Below are 12006 nucleotides of genomic sequence, written 5' to 3' on the forward strand. Positions count from 1 at the left end.
ACTCCCATTGCTCCCCGGGCGCTATACAATAGCTGCCCACTGCTCCTAGAACTAGACTCCTGGTACTAGGATGGGTTAAATGCAGAGAACACATTTTGCTGTGTGCTGTGCATGTGTGACCATTAAAGAGGGTTTCATCCCTCCGATTCTATTTCATTCTATTAAAAAAAAAAAGAAGTATTTTTGAATTCAAGTGCCAGTGTGTGTGTAGTAGAGGCATCACTTACCGACTTCAGTGGCACAGGTTACTAGCCATCGAACCATCTCTCTCCTTCTCCAGTTCAGTGTGGACAGAGTCATCCTCATCACCTGCGAGGCAAACATGAAGAACGTTATGTATTTTCAGCTACTTTGTACAGAGGGACAAAAGCATCTATTAAACACATATTAATAAATCCAGTATTTCCCTCGAATTCATTGAGTTTTTGACAAAACACCTCAAAATATATTTATAATTAAATAATAGTACAACACCACATGTCTTCAGTGATGATAGATGGATCCAAAAAAGTGTTAGGATTACACAGGTGTCTAAATGTGACCCTTCCATTTTCTTTATTACCAGTGTTGCTGTCAGGACTTCAGCTGATACAGTTAAATGCCAGGAGGAGGAGGAGGAGGAAGAGGCGGTTGAAGCCACAGCTATGCCGCAGCCTTGATGATCTGAAGCTTTCTTTTTTCCTATGTTTACCGTAAAACCCAAAAGGCTTAATTATGTGGTTTCTTCTCATCAACAACGGAGAGGCGCTGTGTGATGTTTTCTCTGCTAATTTGTAGTGAGGCTGAGGAGGCCTGCACAAATTACAAGTTCAAGGAAGCCGTAGCATGTTTCAACGAGTGACCAAATGATTTATGAAAACGGCTGACTCGCCCTCAAACACTTGCTCTCCACACACACACACACACACACACACACACACACACACACACACACACACACACACACACACACACACACACACACACACACACACACACACACACACACACACACACACACACACACACACACACACACACACACACACAGTACCTGAAGGCCTAGCTCCAGTGCCACGTTGAGCAGAGTTATATCGGGCGGGTTGTCTGCGGGGGTGGCGATTTTAAAGGCATCCTGGGCCAGTTTGAAGATTAAGGAAGAGGAGTGGATGTTCTTCTGGATCGCCTCCAGCACCGTGCGCAACCTCAACATGTCACCTGCGGGGAAATAAAAGGTTATTAACAGCCACACAGTGTTTGAGAGACACCTGACGGGGACATCTCTCCACTGAGACCACAGCTATGGGTGAAGTGATGAGTACCTTTAGCAGCAGTGAGCATGGTGGAGGCCAGCTCACACTGCTGGGACTCCAGGTGACCCAGAGTGAACCAGCGCGGGTATCTACTGGGAACGATGGAGATGCCGTGGTGAGGGTGCCCCCCGTCCCCGGAGCCTGCGGAGGACTCCAGCACCGGCAGCCTGATGGAAACACACAACATTAGGTATTTTTAGTTCAAATTAAACATCTAGGATGGATTTCAGCATTAGAATTTGAAAAACACCCATGTGTAATCTAGTTTATAGATTAAATACATTTACTTATGACCACAACATTCAATGCAGATAACACAATACACCATCAAAAACACACAGATATACAATGGTGCAAAAGGGCAGGTAGCAGCAAAGAAGTCATATAAATAATAAAAGAGAGATGCAGTCATTTTGTATTTGATGCCTGAAAGACTTCTTGTGTATTAGATATATAAATATATATTGATGTATGTTCTACCTTAAAGGTGGCATTTTAACGTACAATAATAAAAGGTGGAGTGCTTTAAATAAAAATGCAGATAGTTGGACATACGTTTGGTCCATCACCACAAATGATTGACAGCACACTAAGCCATAATGAATGAAGTCTGTTTTAGAGCCGTGCTGATAAGTTGATTGGCAGAAAGGAAATATCCAACTATTTTAATCATTGATTGAAGTATTTCTTAAGCAGAAATTGCCTTTCATAGATCAAACTAATTGATACATCTAGAAAATGATCAGCAAATTAATGCATAATGACACATCCGTATAATGCGCTCATAATCCCTTGCTACAGGCTCGAAAATGACCAAAAAGCTGAATCATCTCTGGTCTTAAACAACTTAAATAAAACGGAATATCTCAACAGGTTTCAGGCTGTGTTTAAACTCCTTTGGACCTCATGAACTCAATATCCTATATAATTCGGTTTGACATTGGCTGAAATTATTCATGGTGTTGGGAAACTGACCTCATGGCGCGCAGAGCCACCTTGTATGCCATGTCTGCGTCGTGTGGCAGCAGGGCGGTGAAGAGGTACTTAGCAAAGGTGTGCATGGGAACACTCTCCCTGTGGATGACCTCACCTAGACCGCTGAACGGACCAGCTGGATCAAGAGAAAGAATGAATTATGTTTAGTTTAGTTTTGCTTCTCAACAATGTGGAAAGACCAGGTGGCACACAAAGATGTCATACCTTCTAGTAGCTGGACGGACTGTTTCCGAAGAGTCTGAACCAGGAGGTCGTCTAGCTCGAGTTCTTGAAGTTTCAAGACAATCTGCTCCTCGTTACGACACACCTAACATATCAATTCAACATTTAAGTTTCAAGGCTTTATTGCTACAGTGTAGATATGACAATGACACACTTAAGTCACAGGATATATAGGACATAAAACAAATAAAACAATAGAATAGAGATAAAACATAGTCACAAATTGCATTTTATTCACTGTGATCAGACAGTAAATGTTCAATTTAAAAATTATGGAAAATGGGCCAAAATGCTCCCTTGAAACATAAATAAAACCTCTGGGAGAGATGCAAAGAGATTGATATTTTCAGAATTCAAGGATGTAGAGTTCAGATTTGTGATTTATAACTGTTAAGCGGGAGGAACCAGTGCAGAGAGGGGATTTTGAGTTTGTGGTATTAAAGCACCAGCAGGGTTCTTTAATACCACTGACTAACATCTGTGTGTATCTACATTCACAGTGAATATGTGATTTCATTTCACTATCAAGAATTCCTTTACGAAATGCGAGTGCTTACATTTTGCAACCCCAATGTGTGTCTTCTTTTCCATGTTTTTCAAAGCACTTTGCCTTGTTGTTAAAATTGTTACACAAATAAACTGACCTTGTCTAAAACATTCATATTTTTGCTGATTGCACCTGACATTAAGAGCCATTTTTGCACTCCAAATCAGATTTACATAAAACAACTTAATAGCGACAACATGACCTTTTCTCTTTTTTTGCATAGCAAATGCTTCACACAGATGTTCAATGAAAGTGTTTTTCTAACGTTGTCTACACCATGCAAATTCACACAGCTTGTTTTAATATGCAACAAACCATTTATGTTTTCTTACATGAGGAGGTAAAGTCTGTTTTTGGATTAGGTTAAAATGTATATTGTGTATTTTCAGGATTAGTGTACCTTATCCTGAGCGTAGAGACCCTCGGGCATTATCCTCTGCTGGCCCATTCCCATCAGAGCTACCTCTAAGGCCAAAGTCAGGTAGGACTCCCCTCCATCAGAGCTGCCCCACACGGGAACATGGTGGTAGACCGGAGGCCTGAGGTCACCATCTGAGAGGAAGGAAGAAAGAAAGAAAGGTATTTAGTTAACCAAAAGAAGATGTGTTTAAATCTCAAGAGAAATACTAGTGTTATTACAATGAACTGATATGTCATTGTGTTTCGAGATGAGCCTACTGCCCTCTCAATCTCATACCCAAAAGATCACAACAAAGATAATAGTTCCTGTACTTGAGTGACAGTCATCATTTCTGGAAAGAGACCTTGCTCTAGAGTTTTTCAAATGGTTTGTGTTGCTCAAAGTGCCCCAAAATAAATATATGAAAGCCATATAATTCCAATATATTGAAGAAAAAGGCACACATCTCTAGTGTTATGTTTACTAAAGACTCAAATGTTGATTTATTGATTAAAAAAAAACAATGGGAAAGAGGGAAAATATGTATTTTTGAATTTGGGGTGAACCTCCCATTACATTTTCAGAGAAAATTATGCTTGGTATGACCGGTGTATATTTAAGCAATAGCTCACGACAGGCCGTGGTATATGCTCATTATATCACAGCTAAGGGGCGTGGTTCGGCCCGAAGCGAAGCCGTGCATAATATCACGGCCTGAAGTGAGCTATTGCTTTTATAAAACGGTTACCAAGTGTGGCAATATGAAAGAAGAATACACACTCTAATTTAAATAGTTTTTATTAAAAACTATTTAAATTAGAGTGTGTATTCTTCTTTCATATTGCCACACTTGGTAACCGTTTTATAAAAGCAATAGCTCACTTCAGGCCGTGATATTATNTTTCGTCCCTACTTTCTCTGACCTCCCGGCGGCCGTATTCAACATGTTGAATCGGCCGCGGGAGGTGTTAAAATGTGCCGTAAAGAGACGACGGTGCGGGACACACCAACCTGAGTAGGGCGCCGCGAATGCCCGACTGCCTCTGACTCGACAAAATCGGGTAGGTGTGTCAGGGCCTTTAGAGTTTTACTCGCTACAGGGTGTACTTTGAGGGTTTGTGACTCTGCAGACCGTTTACATGCAGAAAAAGCTACATAACACACAAGGGGACGGGTAATAACCGGAAAAGCATGACATGGGCCCTTTAAAACAGTTCTGACGAAATACATGTGACACCATGTAGCTTGAAAATTTACGTTTCTTTAAGTTTCTAAATCCTTTTTTCTATCCCATGTTTATTTATGCCTAAGCTGAAATATGAATGTTTAGATGAATCCCAGTGGGACTCACTATATATGACAGAGCAGTGTGATAAGTGCCATCTACCTTCAACCAACACAGACTTTGTGTGGGGGGAAGATACCAGGGCTATTTTTGCTTGACATGCAATTCATCTTTTCGTCCTTTGCTGCCATTGTTGGACTTCCTTCAAAATGTGTTTATTCAAAATCCAGTTATAAGGACAAAGCCTAAAACACAAGGCTCTGGTACATAATCTTTGAGATTCTCAAAGAGCTTCCAAAACAACTCCATTATATTTACTAAAGACTTCTGCAGAGGTTTGATTCTAGGATTAAAACGTTACATTTCTTGGTGGTATTAATGCTATGTATCTCAGTGTGGCGGCAGCAAGATTTATTTAATACATTTTGTGGCAAAGTACCAATTGATAACCTCATTTACTTTGGTGTGTTTCATGTGTGGTTGGTTAACAACTCTTCAAATGTTAAGTCCAACTATCTTTTGAGTTAGTTGAGTTGGTTATAAAGACTTGAATAGTGGCTATAAAAAGTTTATATGTCACTTCTTTTCTCAAGGACAGCAGTTTGGAGTTGCAATGGTTACACTCATTTTAAAAGGTCATCCAGTTTAAATGCCAAAAAGTGTCCTTAGAAACTTTTCTGCTCTCCACAGTATAGCACAATGTGTTTTTAACTCATTCACACTCATCACTAGCTTGGTTGCTAATGAGAAACATAAACATCTAACTGAGCTAATGTGAGCGAAACTGAGCAAATATACTGAGAATACAGATGGAGATCTTTGTAGTACAGTTAAACCACAATGTAGAACTACTCCAATCGTATTACTAAATATATATAAAAAAAGGTTTTCATTATGCAAAATGATCCATTTCAAATGTTTCTTTAATTACTGATACACTAGTAGAAACATGATTTAAATGTTAAATGGTAAATGGACTGTACTTATATAGCGCTTTATCCAGTCTTTACGACCCCTCAAAGCACTTTACATACTACATGTGTACCTTACTCTAGGACCTAACATTCACACACCGTCGGCCATGCCATCGGGAGCAACTCAGGGTTAAGTATCTTGCCCAAGGATACATGATGACATGTTGGCTGCACGGGCTGGGATCGAACCCACAACCTTCTGGTTGAAAGACGACCGCACACCCTCGCAGCTACAGTCGCCCCTTAAAATGATTATTTTGGTAAACGTTGAGCTAACTCAAACTACTTTACACACTGCTAGGTAGCTTGTGAAGTCCTTCCTTATAAATTGGTTATATCTTGTTATAAAAAGTGAATATGCAGTGTAGCTAAAGTTATCAAACACATTCAATGAAGACATTATTCTTTCTGAGATGTGGTAGAAGTTTATATAGCAGAACATGTAAAAACACAAGTACATTTAAGTACCTGAAGATTGGATTATACTGTACGTTTTTTAAAAGTTTCCTCAGACAATTGAATGCATATTAGATTTGAAACCATCACCATGGTAGCTGTTGTGAATCCAAGCCGATAGCATAAAAGAAGAAGACTTTTCAGAGCCTCCTAGAAGACTACAGAAGGTCTTCAGTGGATTATAATGCTCTCCTGTGCCGGTACATGGTTTTACAACAGCAGAGTCATTCAGACAGAGACAGAAAGCCTGAGTGCTCCAGTATCTGATTGGAGAGAATTCAAGGACGGGAAGTAACAACAGAAGCAGCTCTTAGCAATCTTTTGAGAACATGATAATGCTACTGTTTCCTGAGCAGAAAGCGCCAGCACTGTAACTACAGGTGGAGCTGGCACCTGGTTTGAAGAGCTCGATGTGGGCTCTGTGAGTTTTAGATTACTGGTGTGAGGGAGAGCATTCATGGCCGCCCATCAAAAGACTGCTTTGTTCGGCCAAAGCGTCCTTTTTCTGTGTGTGTGTGTGTGTGTGTGTGTGTGTGTGTGTGTGTGTGTGTGTGTGTGTGTGTGTGTGTGTGTGTGTGTGTGTGTGTGTGTGTGTGTGTGTGTGTGTACACAGTCAGGGTTTCTCTGTGGGTTTCACACTCCCCTTTGATATTCTCCATCTCAGTGAGGGTTCACTCTCACTCTCTGACACACACTATGGTACAGTACATGTATGTAGTGCGGGGATTTGTGAGCCATGTCACTGTTGACTCTCACATCTCTGTAACTAAGGGCCTGGTTTTCTTTAGCGAGAGCCATCGTGAATAAATGTAATGAGAATAGTTTTTAACTATTTTTTTTACTAAAAAGCATTTTCTTTTTCTATAAATAATCAGTCACATAATGTGTAGGTTTGTCTTATTGCTGTAGTAGAAACTAAAGAGCTGTTGTTGTATGAACTACAACTAACTATTTTCCCAGTCAAGCCAAGTATTGTTCGTCTCATTATTTTCGTATTACATGCATATGAGAAAGACTGATACAAATTCACTAGGCTTTGTACTTTGGTTGAATAAGGTTTTATATTCTTCATTTTTAAAAGTTGCAATAAACACGTTTTTTCGTTTTTTTTAACTTGCCATTATGAAGTACATTTTGATCCTGAAACTGTGATGGATTGATACAGCCGTGTTTTGATTGGTCGCCACCATGTAAAATCTCTAAATAGATTAATTGATTCAGGTTGCACTTTTTGTTGTTGTTCTTTTTGTTAGTATCCTATAAACAGCATTTGCATTTCTATCCTCAATCGCGTAAATGGGTTTCACACTCCCCCTGAGGGAACAATCAAAGTGGAAAACAAAATGCAGTGTCTTTGGTTCTAGGTAGTTTCTAGGTTTTGAAGCAAGAGAAGAGCAATCTGGATGTATTTGCAGCTGCGGCACCAACCATTATATCACTTAAATAGGTACAAATAGAAAAATGTGATCACAACTGGCTACCACTTGGATAGGCCACATAATATCCATGTTAGTATTTTTAAAACTGGTCGTTGGGATTATTATTGTACCTAAATGTAAAATAAGAGAAACCCAAAATACTCGAAAAACCAAATGTGCACCTTTCACCTCTTCGTGCTTTCTGATGGATGACCTTTCTGTCACTTACACTCAAAGCAAAAGCAATAAAGTCCAGAGAGGGAACTTTACCTGCAGGTGCATTGAGGTGCATTGTTTCCATTGGACCTATGAAGGCGTAACGCATTCCCAGCCCCTCTGACATCAACAGATCGATGTCCTTCACAGAGATAACGCCATCCTGAAAAAAACAAACATATTTACTCTTGATTTATTCTCACTTTGTCTTCCTTTACAAAAGAAAGATACGCATCAGTCAGGCAGTGAATGTGTGACTAAATCTAAAACGGACACATACTTTCTTTATCTTCAGTACAGTGTGAACCCGGCGACCCTGAGCCATCAATCAGCTGTTTTCAACTGATTTCCATGTATTTCATTGTGGAGAGTACAGATACAAAGGCAGAAGTTATAAAGTTAGTAAACTAATGTCTACAATTATTAAAAGGGGAACACAAGTTGATCAAATAAAATAAGTAGCAGCGTTATAAAGAGAACGTGTATTCGATAGTGATTCCTACAATGGTGTAGCAGTCTGTGGAAGTGGAGTAGCAGCCAGTAGTAATAACAATAAACTGCAAATAGCAGTGAGGTGGCACAACGGTGATGTTACAGTGTGTATTGGTCGCCTACCAGCTAGTACATAACAAAACAGCAACCCAGCATCACATAGCAACTATATGGCAAAATAAGGATAAATCTGTTGGGGAAATATTTTCCTAGGCCCATAACTTTGACCCAGTTTATCAGTTTCTAATGACCTCACTGAGCACAGCTGCTCTCAGTGTTTTGTCCTATTCCTGCCTGTTGGCGTCAGCTGATAGAGGTGTTATTGTGCTTTGCCGGTTTTATCTTGTTATGCACAAAGTTGATTATTCTCTCAGAACTAGTTAAACACATGGGTCTGGAGAGATCTTCAGAATTGGTTTGGCGCTGTGTCAACTCGTGGCACAGCCCATGTCTTGTGAATTCTCCGGCCGAAGCTCCAAATAAACCGTCAGTGTTTGCCATCAAAGTTCCTGCTCTCCCCGTGTCTCTCTGAGTCCTGACTCCATTGCTCCAGAAGTTTCCATCACAAAAACTACAGCTCAAATTTTAATCTCAGGTCATTTATTCCTGCCACAGTCAGACTTAACAACCAACACAGCCTTTGCAAGACCACCAAACCAATACCGACTTTAACACCTATGTCCACTACCTCAGAGTGTTACACTACTGTTAAAGAGATGACTGTGCCATGTGTGCATTTTACACTTTTTACGCACTTCTGATAGTATCACTTGATGCTACCTCATTACTTTTATATGTTCACCAACTTTTTATCATTCTGCTACTTATTTTTATTGTACACATTTGATTTTCTTTTATTAACACGTGCTTTCCTCTTTATTTAATATGTTACTTTACTCGTCTACCAATCCTATTTCTGCCTTTCGTCTGAACTGTCCCTGTTCTTTAACAATCTATTTCCCCGCTGTAGGACGAATAAAGCATTTCTGATTGTGATGTTACAACACAATCTTTACAGTGGAGGTCAGGTCATGGCTTTTTAACCTCAGTGTTTTTGACCAACCAAATGTCCTTTGATCCCAACTACTCCCACTGTATAAAGTTTCCCTCATCAGCCAATTGTGTGTCCTCAGGATTATGTTGTAGCAACGAGAGGATGGAAGGAAGCAGATGGAGGGAGCGGTTCAGATAATCTCAGGGTTAGAGATACCTGTTGGCCGACCACGCTGGAAATCAAAGCTCGTATTCGGAGACAGAGAGCGGGGTGGGCGAGAGGGGAGGGACAGGGTCGTCTTTGTTTGGGTCCTCCGTCCAACAACGGGCCTGTTATCTGAGCAGAGCGGGGCGGTGGGTGGGGTCTTTTCTCCACCGTAATCACTGGGGGGCAACCAGCCACTTTCTCAGCCGCTCTGCTTTCCAACGCTGGCCCTGACTCAAGTACCATTTTCTCTGTGTGTGTGAGAGAGTGTGTGTGTGTGTTTAAAGGGGTTTAGGGAGGGTCTCTGTTATGTAAACTGACTCACAAAAGGCCTTGATGGTCAATGACAAACTTCTAGGGACATTTCAGGTTTTTTCCTAGAAGTACTAAGGGGTGATTGAAAGGCTAACACGCCTTTAGTAACTGGTCACTTACAATAGACACAGATTTAACCTTGTGGTATCTATTGAGCGTCTTTCTCCCATGCTGTTTCACTTTTTTTCAGATTAGCCCGGTTACAAAGTATATTTTATTCATCGAATCATCGTGTATTCATTTCATTGAGACATTTGTAATCTATTCCGAATATAAAATCATACTTCTACATAAAGTATAGGTAAATCATAACAAAGGCAAATAAATAAAGAATGAAACTGAAATACAAAATAAGTAAAACTCAAATCTAATTGGTAATAGAATTAAAATTAAAGCTGATTACAAAGCAATCATCATACAGTTCATATTTCGTCATGGGTCGGACAACACAGAGGGAGGATTTCACACATAATCACAAAGCTATGACGCAGTGGAACTTAATGTCTTTGTGCTTTTCCTATTGTCAAAATATCCATAAATCACATATTTACATCACAAGTGGTTTAGCTTTTATGCAACATGACTTATGTATAATTCATTACCATAGACGTGCATGACACTTTTGACTTCTGCAGGGGCTGGGTATCAAACCACTGACACTCCAAACCAGTCTCAAGGCATTTCGTGTTATAGTGATGAAATGTATCTATTGATTCGTGTTGGTGAACACGAATTAATAGATTACATTTCGTGACTATACACGAAATGCCGTGCGACTGGGTTGCACCCTCTGAATGGTACTGGCCTATTTTCAAGTCATAGCCATAACTTCAAAGGCATACATTTGCATAAAATAGTTAAGAACCAAGATATGCAAGAGAAGCATTGTCTTTCCCCCTATTTACTATTTGCCCAAGGAGAAACACTTTTAACACAGTGGTGTTTTGCTTACAAAATGACTTCCTGCTGTCAGTGGTCTCAGCCTTAACTGAAGTTACTAAACAGCTGTTTTTAAAGGATTGTTATAAAACGGACAAGTAAAATCAAGCAATCTGATTGGTTCTTAGCCGTGATATACTGAGCGTATACCACGGGTAGAATTGTAAGTTACTTTTCACAACAAGTCAGTATCCCTCCGCGTCTGAGAAAAACAGTATACCGTTGGGTTGAAAAGCAAACTGGAACAAGAAAGCAGCGGAGAAGTAACGGGGCAGAAAGCCTCCTTTTTACGCAGCGGTCCAGACATAGACATCAAACGGCAAAAGATATTCAGTGTGCAGTTCCTTTGGCATTAGGGCAGGGATATCTAGATACTTTCCAAGCTTTAACATAATGAATTGTGCTACTTTTAAAGCAAGCAACGATGTTTTCAAATCTGTAATCAAAGAGGTCCGCAAAAACGCTATCGACCAATCAGATTGCTTGATTTGACTTGTCAGTTTTATAAATATATTTAAATTTTTTCCGTTACGAAACAAACTTACAAAGCATAAGATGGAAACATTTAAGATTAACTTCGACCTCCGGGGGGGTCTTACTATGGAGGAGTGGATTTAGCAGTGCCTATCTCCAGAAAAAAAAAGAAGCACCTAAACGACGACATGCAGAGCTACGTGAAGAGCAGGTAGACCAACTGGAAAAGTACCACCATTCAAAAGCTGTGGCCACTAACGGACCGTTAGTGGCCACAGGTGCGAAAGCTCTCTCCAGAGCTACTGGAAGCCCAATCTCGGGGACCAGAGAAAGTGGAGCAATATTCTCGCCACACCAAGCAACAGCCTAGAACAACCTCAGCCTACAAGTGACCACGTAAGCCATGCTACTGTACTATGCTGGACAGTTTTTCAGTGGGTGCACAATAAACGGCAACACACATTAATGTAAATAAACAGCCAAATAATGGATCAACGCTCTCTGTCTAATATGTTCGCCAGCTGTTAGTGTCGTTGCATAGCAACCACGTCGCACTATGTTTTGTGCAGAAGGCAACGGAGGGACCATTTTATTTTGAACATCATTATTTACTAATAAAAACTATTTAAATTAGAGTGTGTATTCTTCTTTCATATTGCCACACTTGGTAACCGTTTTACGGTTCGCGTCGGGCCGAACCACGGCCATTAGCGGTGATATAATGAGCATATACCACGGCCTGTCGTGAGCTATTGCTTAAATATATGTATATTAATATATAT

The 12006-nt window shown here is 40.2% G+C and overlaps 1 protein-coding gene across 1 annotated transcript; it reads right to left on the reverse strand.

The window, feature by feature from the left end:
* Positions 1 to 211: 211 nt before the first annotated feature.
* On the reverse strand, positions 212 to 6970 carry LOC104953975 (zinc finger SWIM domain-containing protein 5-like). The gene is made up of 7 exons (XM_010781018.1): positions 6868 to 6970; positions 3458 to 3609; positions 2493 to 2595; positions 2268 to 2403; positions 1302 to 1459; positions 1034 to 1197; positions 212 to 309 (listed from the first exon to the last, which is right to left on the reverse strand). The coding sequence occupies exons 1-7, from the start codon at positions 6968 to 6970 to the stop codon at positions 220 to 222; spliced, it is 906 nt and encodes a 301-aa protein (XP_010779320.1). The 3' UTR covers positions 212 to 219.
* Positions 6971 to 12006: the final 5036 nt, after the last annotated feature.

Source organism: Notothenia coriiceps, unplaced genomic scaffold (assembly GCF_000735185.1).
Source record: "Notothenia coriiceps isolate Sejong01 unplaced genomic scaffold, NC01 NC01_scaffold00022444, whole genome shotgun sequence".
In the NCBI taxonomy this organism is placed as follows: Eukaryota; Metazoa; Chordata; class Actinopteri; order Perciformes; family Nototheniidae; genus Notothenia; species Notothenia coriiceps.

What these genes read in the sequence shown, in the direction of transcription:
- LOC104953975 (XM_010781018.1), bottom strand. Translation starts at nt 6,970, where the DNA reads ATGGCTCTCGCTAAAGAAAACCAGGCCCTTAGTTACAGAGATGTGAGA. An exon ending in GTCTCTACGCTCAGGATAAG is followed by an intron (nt 2,596 to 3,457) that starts GTACACTAATCC and finishes TTGATATGTTAG; the next exon opens with GTGTGTCGTAACGAGGAGCA. An exon ending in CATGCTCACTGCTGCTAAAG is followed by an intron (nt 1,198 to 1,301) that starts GTACTCATCACT and finishes ATTTCCCCGCAG; the next exon opens with GTGACATGTTGAGGTTGCGC.